General features: G+C 44.2%; 1 protein-coding gene across 2 annotated transcripts in view; it reads left to right on the plus strand.

Moving 5' to 3' along the window:
• CCSER1 (coiled-coil serine rich protein 1) overlaps positions 1-27,375 on the plus strand; it is a 741,465-nt gene that overhangs the window by 560,255 nt on the left and 153,835 nt on the right. Inside the window, exon 10 of one of the 2 annotated variants that reach the window (XM_066632827.1) lies at positions 9,977-10,001. The exons of the other annotated variant lie outside the window; for it this stretch is intronic. Coding sequence (XP_066488924.1) covers positions 9,977-10,001 — 25 coding nt within the window. The remainder of the gene's footprint in view (positions 1-9,976; positions 10,002-27,375) is intronic. 2 annotated transcript variants of the gene reach the window in all.

Raw genomic sequence — 27,375 nt, forward strand, 5'->3', positions numbered from 1 at the left:
AAGGGACAAGAACATAAAGAAGTTCCTAGATTTTCTTTTTCATGTCTTCTTCTTTCTATGATGCCTAAGCTGGCAGGCTGGCTAACATGAGGCATGGAAGCGGTCACCAAGTGACCACTTGAGACACTGAAGCAGATCAACGAGGTTTCTAAGGAGACAGAAGCGTCCGTTCTGGCTCTTGCGCAGCTGCTTGAGAGATTGCGGCAGCCCAAAGAAATCCAGAAAGGATTTGGGGCATTGATCCAGTGGGGCATTGATTGGCAGCTTTTTAAATACCAAAGCTGGCGGCAACATGGGTAGTTTTCAACTGCAAGGTTGGTCTCAGCCATAGCCCATGGCAGATGGAAAGACTCTGGGGACTGAGCCACAGGTGAAAAGGCCTCTGGCATTGGGACAAGACCTAGTGGCAGCAGCTTTTCAAGGAGCCTGTACCTCCAAACACCAGACCAGACCCCTTCAAGGAGACCTGGACTGGGCTCTGACTAACCCCCCAGGGGTTAACTGAAGGGCAGATTTTCTAAGAGGAAGAGGAGGAGCACATCTGATCACCTATCCAACCCTGCAGAGACCTGTTGCTCCACCTGCCAAGAGACAAAGTAGACAACCCTGTTAAGCAGAACAGGGCAAGGTGTTCTGTGAGGGAACATGAATGGGTTCCCATTGAGTAAAAGAATGGAAACTTATCTCTATTCAGACTGGTTGTTCTCCATTGAGGCAGAGTAAACTATCAGAAAGAGCCATGACCATGTGTGGCCCCTTAGATTCCCAGCTCCCCCCAGACAGGGCCACCAGAGGGAGTGGGGATGTCACACTTCCCCATCTCCTGGCGACACGAGGTAAATGCCTTTATTATAGGGTACTTCAAATTATCTTGGTGAAGCTAATTAGTTTAAGAAATGAGGAAAATGTTAGTTTTAAAATGATTTCTCCATTGTCAAATTATCTCTTTTCCAATCTTTGCCTCAATTCAGAGATAGTGACACCTGTCTAATTTCTTTTTATATTTTATGACAACCGTTTATGATGGAGAGCTAAATTCCTGTTGCTATAGCATCATCTTTATACACACTTCATTGGTTTGGGATTTTTAAGTTAATCTGTATATAGTTAAACACACATAACTATTCTAGTACAGTGGTTGGGTAAAATGCAATATAAGGAGGGTTCAGGAGTGAATTAGCACATTCATCTTTCCCTTCCATCATTCTGCTTGGGAAATATGTCCAACACTGCTTTGGATCCATTAGTAGAAAGTGCGCATGGTGCCCTCATCTCTGGTCGGCGAACCAAAACAAATGCACATAGCTACGGTTCAAGATCATTGTTAGCCTTCAGGCCTGCTTCCTTTCTGTGGTGCTTTCTCATCCACCTCCATAACTTCTTTTGTACTTTTTGTATTGTAATGGTCAGACCACTTTTTAACTGATAGGATTTGATGTCCTACTGAAACTTAACTTTTACACAATATATAACTTTTTTAATGCTGTGAGCCCCCCTCCCCTTTTTGGTAGATGATTCATTTATCTCACTTCTCACTCCACTACACTTTTTAGAAAGTATAATTTACCTCCACCGTTTTCTGAAGAACAGATTATTTTCAGTCACTCATCTCCATTGATAAAACTTTAGTATACTGATACATCACTAATTAATCTCTGTCTGTCCCACTAAGTTTTTTTTTTTTTTACCCAAATACATAAATGAAGTGATAATTAAAATGCCTTGTGCTTACACTTTGTGTTATTTTATACTGGAAATCATTGCGGATGCTGTTGGTATCATCTATAGCTTTTCTCACCTAATGACTGAGCTGAGCTGGGCTAAGACAAAAAGATGGGGCCAGCAGCAAAATGCTGGGGACCATGGGGAAAATCCATACACTGGCTCCCCATAACGTCATGCATCTGCCCCAATGACGCACCGGGTGCTCCTGTTCAAGTTGACTTCAAAATAGTAGGGAGAAAGACAGAGAGATTAGAGAAGCAAGTTGCACCCACAATTGATCTGCATGCAGAAAGTGGAAATGGGGCGAGAACAGCTATATGTATAACAGGCTGCTGAGTAGATGCCTGAGGTTGCTGGTTCATTGGGACCTGGAGGCTAGGAAAACCGAGTTCCCACAGAGTCTCAGTCACCAAACCAAGATTAGATGCAAAGAGTGCCACCCAGAGTGCAGTCCAAGTGGGTACTGAGGGGAGACAACAGAGGCTCATGGAACTATGGCAAAATCTGGGGGCTGATAGCTCCAATGATATCCACCAGAACACATGAAAACAAAAGGTATTTGGCAACTCTAGTGTGCAGGGTAGTTGCCTGCATGTTCAATTCTTTAGTTAAGCCATTTCTTCCCAACATTGCATATATGCAACAGGGACCAAATATGTACACTTGTGGGCTAGGCAGAAATTGGTTAGAATGTTAAACATGAACTTTAAGGGAGGGCACCAGGATGCAGGTCTCTTGTTATCTGGTGTGCTCCCTGGGGCATTTGGTGGGCCGCTGTGAGATACAGGAAGCTGGGCTAGATGGGTCTATGGCCTGATCCAGCGGGGCTGTACTTATGTTCTTATGAAGCACCCATGCTGCATGCACTACTACAGTAAACAAAGGTACCTGTAAGGGGTGGATGGGGGGGCCACAGGGTTCCCCCGGATCTGTGTATCCGCTGAGAAGTGACATCATAGATACTGGATCTGCAGATGTAGGAGCCTGCCTGTATTTGGTTTCTGGAAGGCAATAACATTTTATTTATAGTGTTGTGAGATCAACAGAGTTCTCTAGTCTAGTGAGATATCTAGTGAAGAAGAAGAAGAAGAAGAAGAAGAAGAAGAAGAAAATGACTCTATCTGTAGACATACATATAGATATAAATTTTATGTTAGAAAGCACGTTATTCAATTAAGACAAAGAGGTGAAAGAATGGGGAGGGGGGAAATCCCTGTAATTGTTTTTTAGATGAGTTCTGGGAATGGGGTAACAATGTGAGGAATAGGAATATTATGCTCTACAGCTAAGCGAAGCCTCACCACCGAGGCAGCACAAAATTGAGTGCTGTAGAAGGTCCTCCTGTGGTCACACCAAATATCTTTGTTGACGGAACAGTCCCCCACAGCCATACGAGTGTTATGTGTGTGCGGGTGTGAGATCTGCTTCTTGCTGCATGTCTTGCAGTGACCTCTCACTGTAGCTAATGTGCTATTTAAACTGTACGCTGAAGGGTATTTCCGTAGGAGGAGGATGGACAGCCTGGGTTAAAAGGATCCTATTAAAAACACAGTGAAAAGATAATGATTCTATTGCAGTTGCCGAGGCTACTGAGAGAAGAATCAGTTGAACATAATCAAACCAGTGGTGAAAGGAACTTATTAAGGGATCGATTCAAACAACTGCTAGTCACCTGGTAGCATCTTAAACACTATAGATTTGTAGATTTCATCTGCAGTTGTCACTCATAAAATAAGCTCAGCATGGCCTTGCTTCCATGCTACTTTCATATGCAGACCATGAGCTTTTCCATGATGGCTGCGGTGGCATTTTTTCTGTGAATACTGCAACTGCAGGGGTGGGGTTGATGGTGTCAGTTGGCACTGTAGATGCCAGCTGGAACGGGCAGTTTCTCACAGGCCTCAATGCACATGCGCAGGAGTCTCAGAAATCTCAGGAAGAGACTGCTGCTGTGGCATCAGTTTTAACTGAGCCATCTTCTACCTGGAATAGTAAGGCAATCTGGGCAATCTGGGATAATATAGTGATCAGGATGGCATTGCAACAGTATGTAGTCAGTAGTCAGTCAGATGAGAATGTCTCAAAGTCAAATGAGAGTGAGGGTAAGGCGTCCTGTGTCAGTGTTGCCTTCACTTGGAATGATACCCCACTTTCACCCTTGTACCAGCCTAATTCTAGAGCTGTCTACTTTGCTGCAACAAACTGGCAGTGTGATCAGCATCATGGCTGTCACAAATGCAACAGTACCAGTGAACAACGGACAGGGGGTGCCTACCACCGCCAGTAAGATGGCACAGGGGTCAGGAGGAAGGCAGAGAGGGGTGAATAGGGACCCAGGGAGAGAGGAATGGGGACAGGGGAGGAGGGCAGATTGAGCCAGAAAAGGGGGTAGGTTCAGCAGCAGTGGGGCCTAACTGTGTTCCTGGTCCCAATCTGCCTGCACCAGTCAACAATATCAATGGCGCAGGTCCAGGTTGACTCATGGTGGCAGCAGGGGCTTACCCAGGGGGAACAAATGTTCTTCCTGATTTGTAGTTTGGTCTCTTGGGCTGCAAGAACCAATACACCTTCACCTGGGAGTACATCGTGTTGGAAAAAGAATCTTCAGGAATAGCGTCAATCAGACTTGGCAATCTGAGATCTGGACCCCTCACTCACAGGTCCCTACAGGTAGTGTAAAGGCCTCATCAGATCCACCTTGGCGGTCACTGTCTGGGCACTGTGGAGGATTGCTCAAGTCAAGTTTGCTGTTCAAGGATATTTTAGGATCCTTCACCTCAGCTTGGAGGGCAGACATCTGAAAACCGCATGCAAACGTTTCTTCTTTTAGCTCTGAAAACATGCCAGGAAACTGCTTGTAAAATATTTACAGCCAACTTGAAGATGGAAATATGTCTTCCTTATTGAGCTATAACTTTGCTTTGAAAGAGATTTGTAGAAGGAATCTGTTCTTCTGTGTGCATGTTTTTTGCTGTGTTTTCTCCAGGGGATATTTTGTGTTAATTTTTATTCAAATGTGCATTTTTTTAAAAAAATCAGAGAACAGGAGTTGCTCTCTGTAGTTTTCCCTGTATTATGTCCTATGGCGCATGGCTATTTTCAAGGATTGTAAGCCTGATGAGCTGTATGGTCTAAGTGCATGGGGAAATGTCAAATGGAGTGCTTTTTCTAGCTCACATACGTGTGCCAAAATTCAGTATATATCAATAGTGGATATGCATGTTCTGTAAGAAATCACAGAGCAGCACCCTGTCAAACTGTACCATCTGCCTCCTTGGAGCACTGCTGCTGAAAGAGCAAGAGAGGTGATGAGAATGTCACTACCTATGGGATGAAGACCCATCAAGGCAGGATTGAGCGTCTTCTGGTTGCCTTAAGAAAGTAAGAGCCCTGCTAGATCAGGCAATAGGCCCATCTAGTCCAGCTTCCTGTATCTCACAGCGGCCCACCAAATGCCCCAGGGAGCACACCAGATAACAAGAGACCTGCAAGGCTTCCTGGGAATTGTAGTTAAGAACATAAGAACAGCCCCGCTGGATCAGGCCATAGGCCCATCTAGTCCAGCTTCCTGTATCTCACAGTGGCTCACCAAATGCTCCAGGGAACACACAAGACAGTAAGAGACCTGCATCCTGGTGTCCTTGGCAGTCAGATTGAGAACAGCAGTCATTTCCCAGAGGTTGACTCATGGACAGTGGATCCCTGCTGGCAGGGTCAGTTTCAGTGGGAGTGATAGTCATGATAGTGAAGGTGCCTTACCCCTTACGTTATTGCTGGCCTCTGGCTAGTAGTGTAGCCAGGGGGGTGCGGTGTAGTAAGTACAGCAGGTGCCTCAACGCACAGTGTAAGTGGTCCCTCCCACTTGCCCTCAGGACCATTCGGGTTGGGGCAGCGACGGCAACAGTGCCTGCTGTACTTACCACACCATCCCTCCTCTGGCTACACTACTACTGTCTGTCCCTACTACTCTTCCGTCCCTACTAAAGGTGGAGGCTAAATTTTGTATTGAAGTGCATGGAACTGAGTCATTGGTTTAAGAGACTGCTGTGTATATCCTCTCTAGGGCATGGTAAGAGGGTAACCACATAGGTGGGGAACTTAGAAAAAAACATCATTGGTGTGTGGAAGAGATGCCTCTGTGGTTATCTTTTGTGAAGAAAATGTAAATAAAGATAGATAGATAGATAGATAGATAGATAGATAGATAGATAGATAGATAGATAGATAGATAGATAGATAGATAGATAGATAGAAGGAATGTGCTGATCCCTAGAGAAGGGGGAAAATGCATCCCTTTAAAATCGGTTTTAAAAACTGAACAGTCCTTTAACAATAGCCTCCTTAATGAGAGAGAGAGGGGAGGCAGCTGGCTGACAATCCATCAGTCCTTCTCTCTCTAGGCAACCCCTCCCTTCCCCCTGAGCATGTGAAAGAAAGGTGATCACTTTGCATTGGTGAAGGGAGGGACTGAGTGAAGCGCCTTTGTAAGCGCTTGGAGGAGGACTGATTGATGGATTGTCTTCTTAATGACTCTTATCTTACATCACAAAGCTCAGCAAGGCTGTTTTTAAATCACCAGAGCAAAGAAACTTTGTTTTTTAAATGGATTTGCTATAGTGCATTTTTTTACCATCCATGTGAGTGCTTGGAACAGAACCCACACGAATAATGAGGCTCAACTTGTACTCGGTAACATGCTTTCCTGGCACTTTGCAGATAAAATTGCTTGGATCCACAACCTGGACTCCACATTGACAATGTCTGGTGATGTCCCCATGCCATCTGTTGGCCCTTGGGTGCCCTTCGGGGAGAAACGCGGCATATAAATCAAATAAATAAATAAATAAATAAATAAATATGCTAGAGAAGTGTGGGGTTAAGTATAAAGACTTTCCTGGGAATAAGTTCCATTGAATACAATGGAACATACTTCTGAGTTGATATAAATAGGATTGTACTGTAGAGTCCCTTGACAGTTTGTCTGGAGCATTTAGCAGGTAACATTACATCTTTTGACTTGTGCATATGACAGAATGTCATGCTTTAGGTGGGCACAGATTAAAAACTGAAAGTGTTTTCAAGAAGATGAACTGAGATTTTTCTTAAAACTACCTGCCTTTTTTTTTTTTAAATTATAAATGACTGACTGGATGAATGAAACTGTAGAGGGAAACAACATAACCTGCTGCTTTGGTATATAAAATCCTCATTCAGTCTGGCATGTCTTGGGTAATCAAACATACTTGCTTTAATACTGAGTGACTGCTGCAAGGAGAGGATATACGGTTGGTTCGGCATAATTAAGTTCAGAGCAAAACTGAGAACAGCATGCACGCACATACATACTCATGATATAGAAGGCCTTTATAAAATGCAGTTATTGAGCTACTGTTGTAAAAAATCTGTTAATAGACATTGGCTGCAATCCCATACAAGGGACACATGAGCATCCATGACAGGGCTCAGTCCAACCTCTTGGAAATCTGCAGGGCTTAGTGAGTTACATTTTTGCTTGTTTGAGGTTGCTTGAGAATACCTGACCACTGCTGCTCCATTAACCCTTCCATTCCCCCATCCCAAGGCACCCAGAAGTTTGCCTTGGAACAGGAGGGAGTCTGACCAAGTGATAAGACACATGCAACATACACATGGGGGCAAAATCTATTGCGTATGCAGGGTCCAAATGCTGTGGCTCAGGGTACAACTTGGTGGAATGGCACAAGGAAGGAGGCATGGTTAAAGTGGCAATTTTATTTTATTGCAGGGTTAAAAATACAACAGGGGATGGGAATTTTAAAGCATGCTATGCAAGGTACATAATGATCATTCTCACAACTAGGCCCTAATTGTCAATGGTTTCCATATGGAAGAAGAGAGAAAGAGAAATCTTTTCAAAGAGAAGGGATTCCATAATGGCACAAACAGTGGCGGAAAGAAAGGAGGGGAAACCCTGATCATAGCTGATTGCTTGCCAGGGCCAGCCCATCTATGAGACCAACTGAAGCGGTCACCTCAGATAGCATATTGGAAGGTGCTCCCACTTCTGTCGGCCCATGTGCCTTCTCTGATCCTCTTCCTCCTCTTCCCACTCCCTGGACTGGGAAAGGAAGAGGGTGACAGAACAAAAGGGTGGAGGAGAGCAATGGGTTAGAATTGGAGGGGCAGAAGCTAGCACATCCCCTATACAACCTTGGGCCAACCTTGTTGCCTGCCGGTGATCATTGCTGTGTTTGTCCCAGTCCTGCCAGCAGGTTGATGTTTCAGACTCCCCTAATTGATTTCTTGCAATATCCTATACTTGCTTGGAGGATATGCTACTCCAGGTTCAGAGGCAGTATGCATTTAAATACCAGTTGCAGGGGAGGAATAGCGGAAGAAGGGCATGCTTTCATCTCCTGATTGCAGGCTTCCCTTGAGCATCTGGTTGGCTGCAGTGAAACACAAGATGCTGAACTATGTTGGCCTTTGCCCTGATCTAGGGCAATAACAGCTCCTTTTATGCTGCTACGCTTTCTTGAGAGTAAGTCCCATTGAATTCAGTGGGACTTACATTTGAGTAACCATCCATAGGTTTAGCATGGTTGAGGACCCAATTTAGGCCTGATTCATGATGACTCCCCAACTTTGTTCAATGTGAAAACAAGGAGCAGGACCTCAGAGTCAGGTGATCACTTTGTTACATAACTGGATAACATGTCGTTCAGCCCTCACCCGGACATGTGGAAATCGCATTGCATATATTGGCCCCAAACCATGTTGTGTGGTCCTTTAAACCCATTCACATCCACAGCTATTTTGTGAACTCAACACTTGCTTCAAGTTTAAACTAATGTAAATGGAGTTCAAAGCCCAAACTGCAATGTGATGAAAGACTGCATTTACCCTGCAGGAAAATGTAGAAGCTGTTCTGCTCAAGCAAGTGGGTTTCAGTGGGATTGTAGAAAAATTGTCAGCCAAAATCTGGCAGTCAGGCATTTTAATAGGGGGAACTGCCACTATCTTAGACCATTGCTCTAGAGCAGTCTTCACCAGAAAGGACAACTGATTGGCTAACAAAGAATGCCAATGTAGATTCTGGCTTTCCTTAGATATTACCGCATCAATAAATCAGACTAGAGTTGTTGATTACAGTTAGTGCTTTTCTCATGCAACACATCATTCCTTCATTGAGGAGATTCACTGCCACTGAATGTAGTGAGGTCTGCTCACTTAGATGAGTCAAATTCATGGAGGATGAAAATGTTACAGAATCTTCACGTTCAGGGACAGTATGCTTCTGTATATTAGGGGCAGTGACGTGGGAGTGGGCTATTCAAGCAGTGCTTGTGGGCTTCTGTGGCCTTGCCAAGTCACGGCAGGCTGCCACAGGCCCTTCTGGACCCACTGGATAGAGCAGCAGGGCCATCGGGTCACATGCACTTTCATGAGATGGTGGGGCAGCCCAAGGCATAGCAGAGTTGCCTGAGTGCTGTCTGTAAGAGGTGGGGCTGGCTGCTGCTGAGGCTGGCATCAAATGGAGCCAGACAGTGCCAGGGGTGGCCGCTTATGGGCAAACTGCACTGACAGCAACCTTAGTCAGGACAGCTCCCCGAGGTTCCAAGTCAGCCACCCTGGGACTGATGCAGGTATTCATCTAGGCCACCAGGAGTTGCACTGGCCATCATCAACGTATCTGACACCATCTCCAGGGAGCTCTGCAAGGGTCTGCAGCCCGAGAGAGAAGGTGATCCTGTTAAAGTGGCTCCCTGGAGGGGGGGCTCATGGGGGGTTAGGATTGTGCTGTCCAAGACATAAATATGAGAATCTTCCAATATTCAGTGTCTTTTAGAGCCAGTTTACATCCCCCCCCATGCAACCTTTTCCAAGCATTTTGGGTCACATACAGTACGTCCTTGAAAAAATGGGGTACGTAAAATGATGATAGATGGATTCAACCCACAGTGATAGCTGTGGCTGGAGAATCACTGCTGAAATTGTAAACATTGCTACAGGTCATGTCCTTGCCCGCCAAAACACACATTATTTTCCTGTGCATGAGCATTGCTGTGTCCTCTTCAATAGTCTGGGACTGCTTGCCCAGTCTATAAAACATGCAGGCCTTCAAATACCTAGCAACAAAACAAATATATTTTTAATGATGATCAGCTTGGTCAAAGTAGCCATTCTGGGTTGAAAATACGTTCCCTAAAGCACTGTCCAGCATTCACCGCTCTTTGCAAGCCAGCCTGGTTACACAATCGAGTTTTGCCAGTCACTGAAGAGAAGTCGTACTGTATGTTTATTAAAAGTTAATTACCGTGGCTTCAAGACACCAAATTGTTAGCAGAATAAGAAGTGTCTAATGAACACTTAAATGGTATCAATTATGTGCTCACAGATAATTAGTTGCATCAGTGTTTGTGGCTTACTTGACTAGATGGGCTGAATTTTCAGCTGTGACCCAGCTTTTCATGGAGCTCAGCTGAAGGAAGGTCAGGTTTGTGAACATTGTAGGTTTTGTAATTTCAGAGATTCTGCATGTATAGTGGGTCTCTTCTGTGGGCTTGGCATCTGTGAATTTGAATATCCATAGATGCCTAGTCTGCAGCTAAAGGATCTCAAAAAGCCTCCCAAATACGACTGGAAGACACTTCCGGTTTGCCAGTGCAGTCTTCCCCCCTCCCCTCCCCCCCGGATTTGATTACCTGGTGAAATCAGTATCTGCCAGGGCGAACGGGGACGACCTTGAATAGATCCCCTGCAGATACTGAGAGCCCACTGTATCATGTTTTGGTAACATTGGTGTCCATTTGCCCTAACATTAAGCTTCAGTTATCCACCTTTCTTTCTTTCTTTCTTTCTTTCTTTCTTTCTTTCTTTCTTTCTTTCTTTCTTTCTTTCTTTCTTTCTTTCTTTCACATCCAAAGTGCTTTATCCATTATTATCAAGTATTATCCATTGCTACGTGAAGTCTAGGGCGGCCATTCTATATACACCTACCTGAGAGTAAGTCCCATTGAACTTGATGAGGCTTACTTCTGATCAGATATGGAGTCATAAGTGACTGTGAGCCCAATCCTATCCAACTTTCCGGCTCTGGTGTAGCTACAGTACAGCCCTTTGGTAAGGGAACACGTGTTCATACATTAAGAAGGCCCCAGTGACTGCCCCTCCACCACAGGATGCAGCACACACCCCACTGTCACAACTGCACCAGCACTGGAAAATTGGATAGGATTGGACCCTGTAACTTTAAAGTGAAGCTTTAACTAGATTAACTTGCATTAGTGGTCTCTTGACACACCACCCGAGTGAAGCACACCAGTCACCTATAAATAGGATGGTTGAGATTTCAGGCTAGGCAATCATTGTAATATTGAAAGCTTACTGGCAGTTAGAAGAGTTCACACAACCAAGATTCCTAGCCAAACCATGTTAAGGCACCACAGAACCATAGAGTTCTTATGGAGCCTTATTCACCCTCTTCTGTAGTGGCTTGCCAACTTTCTGCTTTCTATAACCTTGCCTCTATCGGGCCCAGCCTTGCCTTGAACCAACCTGAAATGGTCTCATAGGGGAGCATCCTAGGAGGGGCAAGGAACAAATGAGCCTCCAGCCCCCATCTGTCTGCTGCTCTCTCCAGTTTGTCACTCCACTGGCTGCTCTGAGCAACTCAGCAGCTCTGAGGATCTCAGCAGCAGCTGCTGTTGGAGGGAAGAGGAAGCTGCAGTAGCTCAAAATCACTTCTCTTCTTGAGCATGACATGCAGCCTCTCTGCTCTGTGTAGCTTCTATTTGCATTGTTCCCATACTGCTTGTAAGTAAAGGAAAGGGGGGTTGGTGATTCCCCCTCATCCATGGGGGGCACATGCGCAGAAGAGGGATTTGGGGGGATTCAGGCACCAGAGAAATACTCACCACCTCTGTTCTGTATAATAGTGTCTGCTGTAGAACCCCTTATGCAGAATACCAGCAAACTGAAATGGACAATGGATGGTGTTCTAGGGTGTGTATTCACTCTATTAAGGTTGTTTTTACAGGTTTATTCAACCCACATGAGACAAAACTGCACAACACTCTTCTCTCAGCACCATCACCCGCCAACTGTGCATTGCAGGGAAGGATCAGTAATGACACCTAAGTTGTCTCACAGAAAAGTTTGTCTGTCATTGCCAGCCTTTTCATTGATGAACTCCTGGTAAGCTTGGAAGAAATCCTGGGGTTTCCTGGAAGAAGCACAGTTTGAAAAACCACTAATCTTTAGGTCTGTTTTACTGGAAGCATCTTCAACAGCGGCCTGTCCAAATTATTCTTCAGGTTTCTATAACTTTGTCAAATCAAGGGCTTCCATAGTTAGGAAGTTCTTCCATTATGTTTAACACCTGCCTGTTTCACTGGAAGTTAAAAGCTATTTTTTCTTGTCTTAATTTCAATAGTTAGAATAAAAGCTGCCCCTCTCCTTGGGTATCTTTTCAACATTTATAAACAATATATTCTTTTCCCTTCATCTCAATCCCCCCCAGGGTGGGTGGAGACATACTCATTAGATTCTTTCAGGTTACCTATTTTCCAGCTGCCAATCATTCACTTTCTAGACCTTTTATGACCATTTGCCTCTCCATCAGTATCCTTCATATCAACATCATTCTTGTGGCATGGTGTCTAGAACTGGACTTAGAAAAGGAATTGTGACTTCCAACCTAGCGTTGGCTTGTGATCTGAGTATATATTTAACTGTTCACTGGACTGAGTCCATGTGGGTTATTTGTCACAAGGTGACCAGAAAGTGATTTTGAGTTGTGAAAAGAGGACTGGATTTGGCCAGATGACTCTCCCCCCCCAACCTTGGGAGTCCAGCATTAATTATGTTAAATCAAGCATCCCAGATGTGGTGATTGTTGACATGTTGATGCTGAATTTGTTTAATGTGCAAAAATACGCATTTCTCCCCTTTTTCAGACATGCACAAGTGCAGTGAACACTAACAGGTGGCTGTCATTATGAACCAGCTGTATTTCCGGTTTATCTTTGGGCACACATGGAATTTCCTGGAATTGTCAACAGTCATTGCACTTTGGGCAGTCACTCTGATTTGTACACTGAAGAATAGATTAAGGTGTGGAAACATGACTGTATATGAGATTGCCTTATACAAAACCACACCAGTGATCCATGCAGTTCAAAATTGTCCATGATGACCCCAGCAACTCTCAGGGGTTCAGATAAATGTTCTTCCCAGCCCTACCTGAAAAAACTAGGGATGTGAACCTGGGACTTCCTTACCTTTTATTAAAGCTTGTGGCAAACCGAGACTAACTGCTTGTAGTTATGCACCTTCCATAATTGAGCTTATTTTGTTAAGGAGGCCACATTAATATGTAATCTGTGCATTCTACTTTCCACCCAGCCTAATTTTTGACAAGTTTGAAAGTGCCTGTCATATGCTGTATTTCCTTTGTTCCTTCAGAAGACAAGATGCGTTATTTATCTGAAGTGTTTCTCTTCCTCTTCAGTTTTCTTTCCTTTTTAAATTTTGCTGTGACTATTAATGCTGACACCCCTCGCTCCACAAAAAAAAAAATATGTTTTATTTACAGGGCACAGCTTATGGAAGTGCTCCTGTTCCTTCTCGCAGGCAATTATGTGAGTCTCTTAAATTCTGCTCTGTGTTGTAAACATGACTATATGTGTTCATGTGCTGTAGCATGGCATGCTGCTAGAGATGAAACGCCCCAAGGTCAATATACAACCGATTGTGTTGCATATTGCCTGTTAACGTGTTTGTAGCTAATGGTATCTACCACGCCTTCTTTCCTTACTCAGTCTGTTCTTTGTCCAGCACAGCTGTATGTCAGGGCTGCCCTGTAGTCCACAGAGCTGTGGGAGCAGGTGGAAAATTCCATGGCGACTCTAAGTCTTGAGGTTCGCTATCACATAAGCTGGGCGATGACCCCACCGGGCCTCATTCTGAAACTGAAGCCCATTAACAACCTTGTTCCTAGTTTCTTGTTAAATTGTTCTAGGCAGATGCCCTCATTCAGGCAAGCAAAATTTAAGACAATTGATGAGGTTTAAAATGCACAGATTGAAATAGCTTCTAGCCAAGGCTGTTGCACCATTGCTGCTGCTGAGCCATGGCTTCCGATTAACCTGTAGAGCAAACATAAGAAATGACAGAGAATTGCAAGAATAGCCTCTGCCTAAATTGCTCCCCGCACTCCATATAAAAGGAAGAATTGTGCAAAATTGTATTATTAGGTTAATTCGATGCTAATGGTAGTGTAGGGGTGTGACAGAGAGGCCTCTGGCAACCTGTCTGTCTGAAGATCACTGCTTTGCAATTCCGATCGGTGCAAATTAAATACGTAGGGAGTCCAAAGTGCATCAGACTTTGAGATGAGAAGTTATTTTATTTTATTTTATTTTATTGTTGCATTTCCTCAAGTCCATACCCGTCTCTTTTCTGCCTTCCCCATTGGTGTTTCCATCTGCGAGGCATCCATTTTGTTTCACCTGCACATATTATGCTACAGCAATGCACCGCATCAGGTATAATGATCGCACAATGCATCACAGCGATGGAAGCTGATTCATCATCACGTGACATTCTTGGCTTATCCGCTAACCACGGTCCAGTTGAAATAAAGCTTTTATTTCACTGTTTGGCAATCTTGAACATGTCGCTTGCATCGCATTCACCGAGGCTGATCTGTGAATAAATGGGGTTACAAAAAGCTTAATAATATATGTCTGCTAATATGAGTGTTGTGAAAACAGCAAGAATGCAACTTGTATGATTATGATGGTCTCTCTCTTGTGTCACTATGGCAAGTGTTTAAATTCTGCTGGATGGAATTGCCACTCTTGAGAAAGGATGGAAGGATTAACTGTGCTCTTATTAATGAAGGTAGAAGGTGAGGAATGATTCCTATTTAAATCTTTGCTTTATGAATGCCTGGATTAATTAAAGGACTTGAGCAGTCTGCAAGTTGTGTGAAGATGTCTTCACGGTGGAGGTGGAGGAGTTTACTTAGGGTACTTTCTGAGGGTGTTGACCCTGCTGTCAACCAAAGCAGATGTGCCTGCCTAGCTCTTGATACTAGATTTTATTTCCTGCAAAATAAATATCTGGTTGTCTTTGGAAGTACTGATCTATGCAACATACCATAAAAAGCGATTCCATGGTTTTGAGTAAGTCACATGTTTTAGTTGTGAGCACAAACAAGGAGCTGAAATGAATGGAGAAGCAGAAAAAAATTGCATGGAAGAATCCAAAGCTAGTCTAATTCATATCCAAGAGGAATAATGTGATTAAGAATTAAATGGTGAAAATAGCTGGTATACTGGAGGCTAGGGGTCACACAGCAGCTTGCCAGAATTCGAGGTGCACCCAAGGGATGCAGAGTCAACCTACTGTTTAGTAAAACATTGCAAGTCCCTGATGCAGAATGGCTTTGCATGTTATTGACCAGTGCTAAGAAACAGTGCAAGTAGACTGTACACGTTTCCTACTTGTGTGTTCTGCTAGAAGTGCAAAAAGGAGAAAATGTGATCCATTAGACTAGAATTTCCTCTTCAGTTGCTTCCAGGCCATATACAACTCTGAAGAGTAATAAAGGTTTAGTGATTTGACCACTATTTATATCAAGGAAGGCAAAACTAATTTTGTTTTATTTTGCATCTCTTACATGGATTTTTACTTCTCCAAGGGCAGGAGAGACAATTGATTGTAGAAACCTCCTGCTTTGGAAAATGATCACTTTGGCTTTTTTTTTTTTCTGCCCCACTTTCCTTTGAGATGTGAAGTTTCCTAAGCAATGTTATTTTCATTTAAATCAAATTGTCCAGTACATGAGCTGAGCTTGGTGCATCGAAAGGAAGCACACACACAGAGAGAGCGAGAGGGCTGCTTCCTTGCTGGTTTTGCAAGATGTCTGCATTATTGGTGAGATAACAGTGCAAAACCTGAGCTGTTCAGTAGCTGTGATTCAGTTTTGCAAATTAGCCTTATAAAACTGTATGTTTCAGCTATGCAGCTGCTCTGGTTTAGGAAAACTGTTTTCTAGCTAGCAATTAACTCCTTCTCCAGAATTCTTAAATGAAGATGCCTGGATTAGAATTTGTTAAGAGAACAGAATAGTCTCTTGTGCTTAAAGAATGGCAATCTGAAGCAACTGATACTGCTGTTCCATTTAGAAACACAGGTATCTATCTGAGCAAATGAAATTATTAAAAATATCTGTTTTGATTCCTTTTTATTTTATTATGCATGACATAATAGAAGGGTTGGGAGTTGTGAAAATCAGGGAAAGGACCTTTACCTCCTTCTTTGGGTTTTTAGAAATTGGCAGATACGGTCGATGAGTGGATGGGATGCCCCATCCGACAAGAACAGAGAGAAAATTCTTCTTAATGGAATGAATTTCATCTGGATCCAAATTTTATTTAAGGCATAAATCATGTCATAAGAAACTTGTTCCATAATTCATGATTATCAGAGGAAATCGCATGGTAGGTTTGTGTTCATTGCCACTAATTATATGTCTTTTCATATGATGAAAAAAACCCTCCGTGTAGTACCAGTCTCTTTTTGACAGAACGATCCTTTCTGAAAACTTCTCTAATGGGAATTTCTGAGAATAATATTTCTTGTCTCTTATAATGTGATTGCTTGCAGATTATGCAAAGTGATACGCAACACCCAATTTGGAATCCTTTTCAAGTTGTACTTTCACTGTTATATATGGTCTAAATGTGCAGAAATCTGCACACAATCTCTCTCTCTCTCTCTCTCTCTCTCTCTCTCTCTCTCTCTCTCTCTCTCTCAAAGTTGACATTGAGCAGATATAAATGGGTTTAGTATTGTGTGTAGAGGCACTTGAGTATGTGTAAACTCTGAGGTCTGGACTGTCCAGTATTTCAGCTGTGAGGGTCTGTTGCAAGGTGCATCTGTTGGCCATGTGATGGACATTATCACCCTGCCCCAGACCAGCTGATGACCAGAATGGGGGGGGGCAGGGCCAGAATGAGAGTTGGAGGATTTACACAGTCACACACACACACACACACACACACACACACAGAGAGAGAGAGAGAGAGAGAGAGAGAGAGAGAATTTGGTGTCTGAATTACCATCCATTCAGTCTCTGGAAAGCATTTTCACCCAGGTAGTCAAGGAGATGCTACACTTAAATCAATGTGGTATAGTATAGTTGGCAACCTTCAGTCTCGAAAAACTATGGTATCGCGCTCTGAAAGGTGGTTCTGGAACAGCATCTAGTGTGGCTGAAAAGGCCGATTCGGGAGTGACAATCCCTTCCACACTGGGAGCAAGTGCAGTCTGTCCCTGGCCTGTCTCCCTGGCTATGGGCCTTCCTTCTTTGCCTCTTTGCCTCAGACTGTTGGCCAAGTGTCTCTTCAAACTGGGAAAGGCCATGTTGCACAGCCTGCCTCCAAGCGGGCCACTCAGAGGCCAGGGTTTCCCACTTGTTGAGGTCCACTCCTAAGGCCTTCAGATCCCTCTTGCAGATGTCCTTGTATCGCAGCTGTGGTCTACCTGTAGGGCGCTTTCCTTGCACGAGTTCTCCATAGAGGAGATCCTTTGGGATCCGGCCATCATCCATTCTCACATGGTATTGTCCATATAATTGAGTACATGGCCATCATCCATTCTCACATGGTATTGTCCATATAATTGAGTACTTCTTCCCTATCTTCCTACCAGGGTTGAGGAGAGGAACTTGCATGCCCCAATCTCCCTGGAACTGGCCCTACAAAGGCCTGGCACATGTATGCAGCAGGAACGAGAGGGGACAAGATGGTAAAGCCTTTAGGTGGTAGATTGGGCTGACCCAATTCAGTCTGTGAACATGGGACCAAATTTTTTTATGCTCCCCTGTGTTTAAAAAGCCTCTTGAAAGTAAAAAGCTGGTACAGCACCTCATCTTGCTGTCTACGCAGACTACACCATAGGCAGCACTGTATCCAGTGCAACAAGGAAGCCAAATAGTTCATATCGCCAAAACAGCTTTTGGGAACAGATTGGATCTGCATTTGCCTGACCCTGCTGTAGGTCCCTTATTCCAATGTTGCCTTGTTATCACTGTTGTGGATTTCTGATACATCTGTCAACACTGTTAAAGGCACATTGAGAATTTCAGATGAGTCTGTGCCAAGCGATAACAGCAATAGAGTTCGGTTCTGGTGTGATAAAACTATGGACAGCAGAGAAGGCACTAGGTCTGTTATTCTCAACCAGTGGTACTCATACCACTGGGGGTACTTAAGGTGGTGTCCAGTGGTACATGTGGGACTCCAGACCCCTGCCACCTGGCAGCAAGACCAGCAATACAATGTGACGAGCAGCAGTAGGAGGCTCAGCTCAGCAGGCAGAGTTCCACCATGCACTTTTTGCATGCTCCAAAAAGTCTCCCATCCGCCCTGAGCCTCTTACCAGTGTTTGTCATGTCGCACCTGGCCTCCCAATGCAGAACTCACTTGTGATTATACCATTGTCAGTTACTTCCAATAGGTGGGCCATGCAGAGTGGTACAGCAGGGGACCAACACTGAGAAATGCAGCACTAGGGGGAAAAAAAACACATTGACAGGAGATCTCAAAGGGTGCCAGGCAGCGGAGAGGTGAATAGGGCCATGGGGGGAAGCGTTCCGGGACAGGGGATGGTGGGGAGAAGATGTGACAGGGGAGGGAGTAAGGCAGAATGGGAGCGGGACCAGTGGAGCTCAGCTCTGCTGGATCCATAAACCCGCATTGGGTCTCCTGGCCCGACATGGGGCCGCTTTACCCTGCGCCAGAGTCAAGTAGTCTCATTGCAGGGCCGCTTCTCTTACTCACGAGAAGGGGACAAATGTCCCCTTCCCCCAAGGATACGTCAGGAGCTGCCCGCGGCTGCCCAATGTCCATAGGATGCAGCAGCAACCATTTCAGCACCTCTGCAGCCTTTGGCGCCCAGTAGCTCAGGACTGGGTCCTCAGTCTCCAAGATGAGAAATAATTTGGAAGTGTTTCTATTCCATCTTGCTCCCGTAGAATTCAAAAGATAACTTACCATTAACTTGAAGCAGACCCTCTTACCTTCCTTATACTAGTCTGCATTTATAGACGCGTTTGATTCCTCTCTCACTGGCTGTGGTGTTCTGTCCTGTTTCCATGGAAACTACTATTAGCAGAACGAAAATTTTAAAACAGCAATTATTTTAAAACATGGGAAATGGTGAGGATATACTTGAACAGATTTACAACCCTTTTGTAAAAAACATAAAAATAAAAAAATCATAGGATTTGTCTTCTGTGGGAGCATCTGTGTGTCAATTTGGTTTTCTTCATTAGCGGGGGTCCTTTGGCTTTTAAGTTCCCCTTATTGGTCCTAGAAGCAAACTAATTTAAAAATACAATTGTATTGTATTCATCAAACGGGTTTTCATTTAGCGCTTCATGCTTTTTAAAATTGAATTTCCCCAGAAAATCAATGAGTCATATTAAGGGAAGAGACAATATTCTTTAACCCATACCCTATCAGTTTCTGATTCCTGACCCCTTTCCATGAACACACACGCACACACTCACCAATCCTTCTGGTAATTGTTGAACAAGTTTCTCTTTAAATGGAAACGGAAGTAGGAATAGGATTTGTGATCTGCCTGCAGAGTTGCTCATTCTCACTGATGTTTCTGTTTCCATGGCTACAGATATAGCTTGGATAAGAATATGATGTAAACCTCATGGAAAAGTCCTAAATACTTTGAGCAGTGTGTGAAACAAACGTTCTGTAGGTAGTTATTTCTTCAAAATACGTATTCTTCTCCACCCACCCCATTCTATTTCAGGGACACCCAAGGTAGCTTACAACAAATTTTAAAACACAATCACAACAAAGTAAATAAAATAGGATAAATATGGGGACCCAAACCCCATAGCTCTTCATGACATGGTTCAGCGGTCACCAAACTCACAACCGCTGTGTAGCAAAAAAGCAGTCCCTGTTTGGACTAGCGCTTACTGTTCTGCCACACTGCTCACAACAAGCGCAGCCAATCTCTTCAGCATGACTCTCTGGGCAGTCGCATCTGTAGCCTACCGCCCCGGCAGACTTTGCACCTGAATTTCTGGGTAGACATGACTGCACAGAGGGTTGCGCTGAAGAGATCGGGTGGGCTGTTCGTGAGCAGTGTGACAGAACGCCAAGTTCTGCTCACGAACGGGAGGGATTCAGCATTGTGATATATCTAGCCCATGGAGTCTAGTTTGGTGAACACGGACCTAGTTGAAGAAATAACAATGTCCTTGGTTCCTGAATCATCGTGTTAGTTTACATAGGCTAGGATTCAAAGCACCATTTGCAGGGTGCCTAGCACCAGGGCCTAGGAGAGGGGGGTAAAGAGGGTAATTTGTACCCGGGCCCAGGATCCAAAGGGGGGCCCTGGAGCCAAAGGAGGGGGCCCAGAAATTTCCTGGGATCTTATGTTTTCCAATCTACTCCAACATGTTGCCTGCACAGGATGCTGGGGACACTACTGTTGCCACATGGGAAGTGTACTTTGTACACTGACCTATCCTCTGATAAACAGTATAATGCCTGCCATTTAATTTCTGCATGTTGCATAGGATTCTTGCACATACTTTGTTCACATGGGACACTAAACTCCTGGGCCTCACTGGTCCAGTGAGTCCAGTGAAAATATGTATTATGGGCTAACTGTTTTTCAGGAAAACTTGGCTGCCATTCTTGATCCTCTCATTCAGGAATGCCTGATAAACTTCCCCCCAAACCAGGGATTTTTAGAATTATTATCAGAGCTATTTTCTGCTCAATGAGAGAACAAGTGGCATTGCTAGGGGGTTTGGGGTGTGTGTGCAGGCTGCACTAGGTGATATGTAATGGGGTGACACCATTATTGGCCAAAATTTTGAAAACCTTGGTATTTTTGAATAATACCATCATGTTATATATATGATTTGATGCATAATTTCATGCTTCTCTACTCTATCAAAAGTTATAACCAAAAAACCAATGGGGGTGGGGCAATGGTGCATCACCACGCCCACTTCCTGGGGAGTTGCCCCGCCCACTGCATGGAAGGAGGTTCATCGTGGGGGTGAAGCGCTGGGTGACGAAAACCCTAGTGATGCCACTAGGGAGACCTAGACCTCTTCAAAGATAGAGGAAAGGGGAAGGATGTCATGGAGTTGTGCATATTCTAAACCTGATGTCAAAAAAGTTGAAGTGGCTGTAACAAAAGGGACAGATCTGTTCCCCATGTAATCTGCATAGAGTTCCATGGAACCTTGCCACTTAGTCTGCATTGTATTCCCCTTCCTTTCCTTAATGCAGAACACATGTTCATGCACTGCTAGATGAAGAAGACCATTTACCAAATTGCCAATGCATAGATTTTATTAGAAAGTCATCTCTTTGTAAATGCATTTTCAGTAGAAAAGCATAAGAACTGCAGGAGCACTTTTGCTACAAATACTACAATAGTATGGCAATATCTGATTCTTTAAAAAAAAAATGCATCCAGAGACAAATGCTGTATATTATCACCAAATATTTTCAAACCAAATTATATCAAAGGTATAAAAATATTATATACTAGAGATAATGAAATTCCTCTACCGATACATTCTGTTGAACTGGCACGTCTGTAGTGGATGAAATTCATACCACTGTGAAAATAGCACAGGTATTCCCTGTGTATTTCCCTCCGTCAGTCAAGTTCTTTCTAAGCAAGTAAAATTGTTAATTACAGTGCAAGAATAAAAGATCAGAAGAGAAGGTAACTAGTATCCAGTCAATTTCTAGGATTCATAGCATTATGATTTTCATAGCATTAATACTATGCCGTGCATATGATTATGATACAAACATAAAATAAAATAAAATGTCAGAGAATTTCTGAAAACAGCAGTTTCTGAACTTGGTACAAGTGAGAGAGAATTAGGTGTGCATGAAATCGTTAGAACTTAGACCTAGCTTTCCTAGACTTGTGTCTCTAATATCAATAGGTACTACACTTGCTCAGTGAAACCTGCAAGCACACATTCATATGTACCAAAACGTGGGTTCCTATGGGTCATTGGCTCATGGCATATCCCAGAGGAGAATGACATTTGGGAAAGAATGTGGAGTCAGATGTAGGTGTTTGGGGGAGGGTCATTTAGTAGTAGGGCTATTGGGGGATGTGATCCCCCCCGCGAGCAGTGCGGTGTGCCATGTCAATTGTCAAAATACTGATGGCGTGCCTTGCCAATTTTAGCACCTTGTCAGTGTGCCATGAGATGAAAAAGTTTGAAAATGACTGAATTATAGCCCAATCCTATCCTTTTTCCCCACCATCACAGCAATGCCAAACTGGCAAATGCTGCATCTTATGGGGGGTGGGGGGGCAGGTTGGCCGACTTCAGTAGGGAAAGAGGATTTTAAATCCCCATACGCCTCCTGATCCATAGTGGGTCTCTGTGAACCTGTGCCAGTGATTTTGCCAGCACAAGTCCAAGGAGAGAAAGGGGGGAGGAGGGTGCTGCTGGAGGGGTAGGCATGGGCCTTCCATGATGGATCCTACCCTCCTGTGGCCTCCCCACTCCCATTACACCCCCCTCCCTGCCCAATTTCACCCCCTTCTTGCCTCCCTTCCTCTGACTCTTCCGCTTTGCTTTCACAGCCACAAATGGCTCTGAAGACTCGGGGCATGCACCACTTTGCACATGCAGTCAGGCACCTGAAAAACGTAGCATTTCCCCCCCCCCTCCAAGATTGCCAGTGGGGAAATGGCTGACTTCATGCTTGATTTTGCATAAGCTTAATTAAGCTGAGTTTTTATATTTCATTTTGTTTGCCTACCAGCTAATAGCCATTTTTAAATGCTATTTAACTAGCATTGAGCCAAAAGTTCTCACTTGAGACATATAATAGGCCTCTGATGGATTTGGGGGGATCTAAACAACAACAACAACAACAACAACAACAACAACAACAACTTTATTTTTACCCTGCCTTTCTCCCCGAAGGGACTCAAGGCGGCTTACAACAGGTTAAAACAGATTAAAAACATCATTTAAAAACAAATAAAAGCATATTAACACATATCATAAAAACAGCAGTCAGATAAAAAGTAATCAGGTAAAAAGAGCATAGAGCAGCAAATCATAATAGAATCAGGCCTGTAACCAAGTATTTAAAAAATATTAAAAGATGTTGAAAAGATGTTAAAAAGGCAGAGAACTCAGAAGGCTTGTTTAAACAGAAGGGTCTTCAGGCTTCACTGAAAAGTCTCAAGAGAGGGAGCCATTCTTAAGTCAAGGGGAAGGGAATTCCATAGTGTCGGTGCCACTATTGAGAAGGCCCTATTTCTTGCCACTGCCCCACGTACCTCCCTAGGCAGCAGCACTTGTAAAAAGGCCTTCTCTGATGACCTAAGAGGATGCGCCGGATTGTACAGAAGTAGGCGATCTCTAAGGTACCCTGGCCCAGAGCAGTATAGGGCTTTAAAGGTCAAAACCAGCACCTTGAATTGGGCCCAGAAACGAATGGGCAGCCAATGCAGCCGCTGGAGAAGCGGACTGACAGAGTCAAACCGCCTACCTCCAGTAACTACACGGGCCGCTGCATTCTGCACTAGTTGCAGTTTCCAAACCGTCTTCAAGGGTAGCCCCACATAGAGCGCATTACAATAATCTAACCTCGATGTCACCATGGCATGGATCACCGTGGCCAGGTCTGCGCGATCCAAGTAAGGCCACAGCTGGGGCACCAGCCAAAGCTGAGCGAAGGCCCCCTTAGCCACAGCCGCCACCTGGGAATCCAGGATCAGCTGCGAGTCCAGGGGGACCCCCAAGCTGCGGACCTGCAGCTTTAGTTATACTTTACTTTAGTTATAGTTTATTTTAATCTATAGTTAAAGCTGGCCCAAAATAGCCCCCACTGGTGGCCACCATTTTTTCCGAAGACATCTCCTTGACATGATGGTACATCATGGTCTAGTATTGCACAAATGAATTTATGGGAGGAAATGCCATCCCTTGGGGAATGCACTGTAAGTCACTATTGCTATACTGGTACAGTTCCCATTCATTTTGTGCTTTTTGGAGTTATGGTGCATGAATTCAGTTTTTTTTCTCCACAAAATTATTGGGAAGGAAATAAATGCAGGAAACACTGCAGAAACCAGTATCCTCATGGCCTGAATAGGAGCGCATGAATTATGAAATTGTTTCTTTAATAAAATAACCAGATGCTTTTTGCCAAACAAGACAGGCAAACTTTAAGAAATCAGATTCAGCCCAGTTTGGGAGTTTTATGCCTTATATTTTATTACCTCCTTTATGCAGCTTCTTATCTCAAATAAGCATGGTTTTGACAAGCGTAGGTTTCCCCCCCCCCCTTTTAAAGTAGACATGATAGAGGTGGATAAATGCTTATGGCCAGCTCCCATATTTCAGTGCTGTGCATTCAAAAGTACAATCAAATGTGCAACAGCCTTTGATGTGACGGAATAGCGAATCTGTGTAAAGTGTGTGTCCTGTCAGTATAAAAGAGTGAAATTCCAATGCTGTTTCTGCCCTTCATGCTGGTTCAGCTGCCTCTTATTGTCTACAATAAAATAGCAATAAAATAAGCAATAAACTCACGGTGTGTCTTTGACACCAACAGCAATGGTGTATCAAGTGAGCCCGTTCTGTCAGCAGCAATATAAAAAAGTCCAATTGCAAAGCTGTTTTTGCCCTTCATGCTCCTTAGCTACTGCGTATTGTGAGGGAGATCCTTTTCGCCACATGTAATGATATGCGTACAGAACCCTGTGAGGCATAGTGGGCACTTTCTTCTTCTTCTTCATTTAAGATAAAAGAGTTTAGGTGAAGGCAGGCATTTGTATTCCAACACAACGGTGCCCAGGTGTTTTAATAAAGAGCCGGCAAATGAGATTCGGCTTTTCTTTGGGCCTCCATTTTGTACGTCTTTACCCTTGAACTAGAAATGAAAGCAGAGTTATGAGGAAACCACCTGAGAAATTTTATGGACCCTACAGAAGCGTTTGGCTTCCCTTGAAAATCCTGAGGTGTTTTTGCTTTCCCATTTGCTTTTAATTTCACTTTCAGAAGTGCTGGTGCCAACCCAAAGTGAACCCACTGTTAGGGCTAGTGCTATTGCTTCAGCTGCTAGCTGTTAAGGTTATGTGGTGCCAGCAGAATGTGGTACCATTCTTACCTATGCGGTTGATTCAATTCAGCTCTAACAAGAGATTTAGGGCCTGATCCTGAACATTGCGCGACGGCTCATCATCAGCACGCAGTGTCACAAGCATGCCATAAGGCAAGCCTGCGACACTTCTCACCTGGCTCAGTGTGAGCCAGACAGAGGATGAGTAACTGCTGCCCAGAACTCCAAGTGAGTGCCGGGCAGCAGATAGGTGAGTGGGGGTGTGGGGGAGGAAGCATTCCAGGTAGGGGGAGGTGGAGGAAGGCAAGTAGAACACATGGTGGGGGAAGGGGTGGTGTGTGGCAGGTTCTGCTTCCATATCCTGACCCCCCTCCAGACTTGGGAGAACCGACACAGGTCTCCTGAAATCTGTGCCCACTCGATAGCAGATGCAGATCCAAGGAGACCCATCAGGGCTGACTGGAGTTTACATGAGGTAAGGGAGTGTAAACCCTCTTACTCCAAGTAGCTCCAGGGGTGCTTCCCAATCCCTTGGTTTCCAGCCGTAGCCATTTTGTTGCTGCTGCAGCCCTGGACACTGGGAAGCTCTGGATTGGGCTGCCCAAAACAATGTAGTGGAGGTAGACCAGAGGGGAAGGGGCAGGTGTCAGGAGTTGGCCATTCGGCAGTCTACCTGGCCAGGTGACCATCTCTAAACTTCAATACCAGTGATGAGGGTTGTGCACAGTGTGCATTGGGCAGGGGCTGTGTGCCGAAGGGCTTTGCCTTAGTTTCCCCAGCTGAAATTGACAGCATTCATACTCAGATACTCATATCTCTGTAGCTGGGTTGGAGCAACTGTACAAACATATGAAAATATATGAGATAGAATATGCAGCCGGAATATGCAGTCTTCGCGGAATAACTGTGCCTTGAAGTTAACAAACATAAAATTAATAAAATTAAACCCCAAATAAAATAAACTCATAATGAATAAATAAAACTCTACTTACTGCTTGGCAACATTCTCTGTAGTGTAATGTTCTTCCTGACAGTACTGTAAAATATTATGTGGGAAAATGCATAATAAAAAAGAAGTTATGCCAATAAAGAAAGATACACACATTCATATAAATATTATCTTGTCATATAATGTAAAGCAACTGCTACATCTTTATGTATCAGTAGGATATACAGATATATACACACACACACCTGCAAGTATATACCAACAGTCCAAAACTAACCAGCACTGGTGCAGCGGGATCATTAGATCCACACTGTATCCTGTGCTGGCTAGGGGTAGACTGGAGGTCTTCTTGAGGTAAGGGGCATTTGTCCCCTGACCCTCGGTAAAGCCCCAGGCTGCACAATGGGACTACTCGAATCTGCACCAGAAAAATCACTGACAGAAGTCTGAGTAGCCCCTTTAGACTCTGGAGGATGAATAGGATCGGCATACACAAGTGCCACCAATTCCACCCCCTTCTGATTACACCCTTCCATGCCTTCCTGCCAACCCTGCACTGCTTGGCGGGAATGTACCTGCTCCATTGGGCATGTAGTCTGGATCCAGCACCAGCAGAAAGGTGTGAAACAGCAAACTTTGTTCCTACTCTATATAAGTTATTGGGGTTTCTTGGTGCAGTTGCTGTAGTGTTTTTTTTTGGGGGGGGGGGGGGAGAATAACATTTTCCTATGGAAATAATTGTGAGTGCAACTCCATCCCACCTAGAATACCAAGTCATTTGCAACCTGGTTCAACCAAGACCTACAAATGTTGATCACAAGCCAAGTGAACCTGATGCTTGCAGCCACATTTTGGCCAGGTATCAAACTGGTCTACAGGCATGTCGATGCGGGCGAATCTGTCCTTATATATCTAGATCTTCAAAAGGCACTTGAAACAGTCCCTCAACAAAGGCTCCTGAGCAACCTCCACAGTCAGAGAATAAGATAGCAGGTCCTCTTATGGATTCAAATTGTTGCAAAATACTGTAGATGCTCACCTATATGGCAAAAATTTCTGCCAATAAATCAAGCTTAGATCATCTATCTGTGAGATCACTCAGGGGTCAGGGCTATTCAGGTAAGTTGCCATGAGCAAGAGGACAGCAAGAGAGAAGCAAGAGGACAATGCAGAGATAATTAGAGGTCTATTGGTGTGCAAAGCAACCCCTCCAGGGCAAGCAGCAGCTGAACCTAACCTTTTATACTTCTCCTGAGAAAAAAAGTAAGCCAGGGCTCAAGGCTTCCATTTAAATCAAGCAAGCCTCCTTCACTTTAGCAGACCCTTATGCACCCTCATTCCATTTTGCAAATGTTTGGCAGAAGTCTGGTTTTTAAAACACCAGGAGGTAATCCTTGTTTCCATCTGAAACAAAATCCGAGGCTACAATTCAGCGCACCATTACTTAAGAACAAAACCTACGGAAAGCAGTGAGTCCACTTCTCAGTAAATTGGGTTGCAACTATGTGTAGCTGCATTTGTTCATGCTCATGCTTGTCTCTCCACTGT

The sequence above is a fragment of the Tiliqua scincoides genome, chromosome 6 (genome assembly GCF_035046505.1).
Source record: "Tiliqua scincoides isolate rTilSci1 chromosome 6, rTilSci1.hap2, whole genome shotgun sequence".
In the NCBI taxonomy this organism is placed as follows: Eukaryota; Metazoa; Chordata; class Lepidosauria; order Squamata; family Scincidae; genus Tiliqua; species Tiliqua scincoides.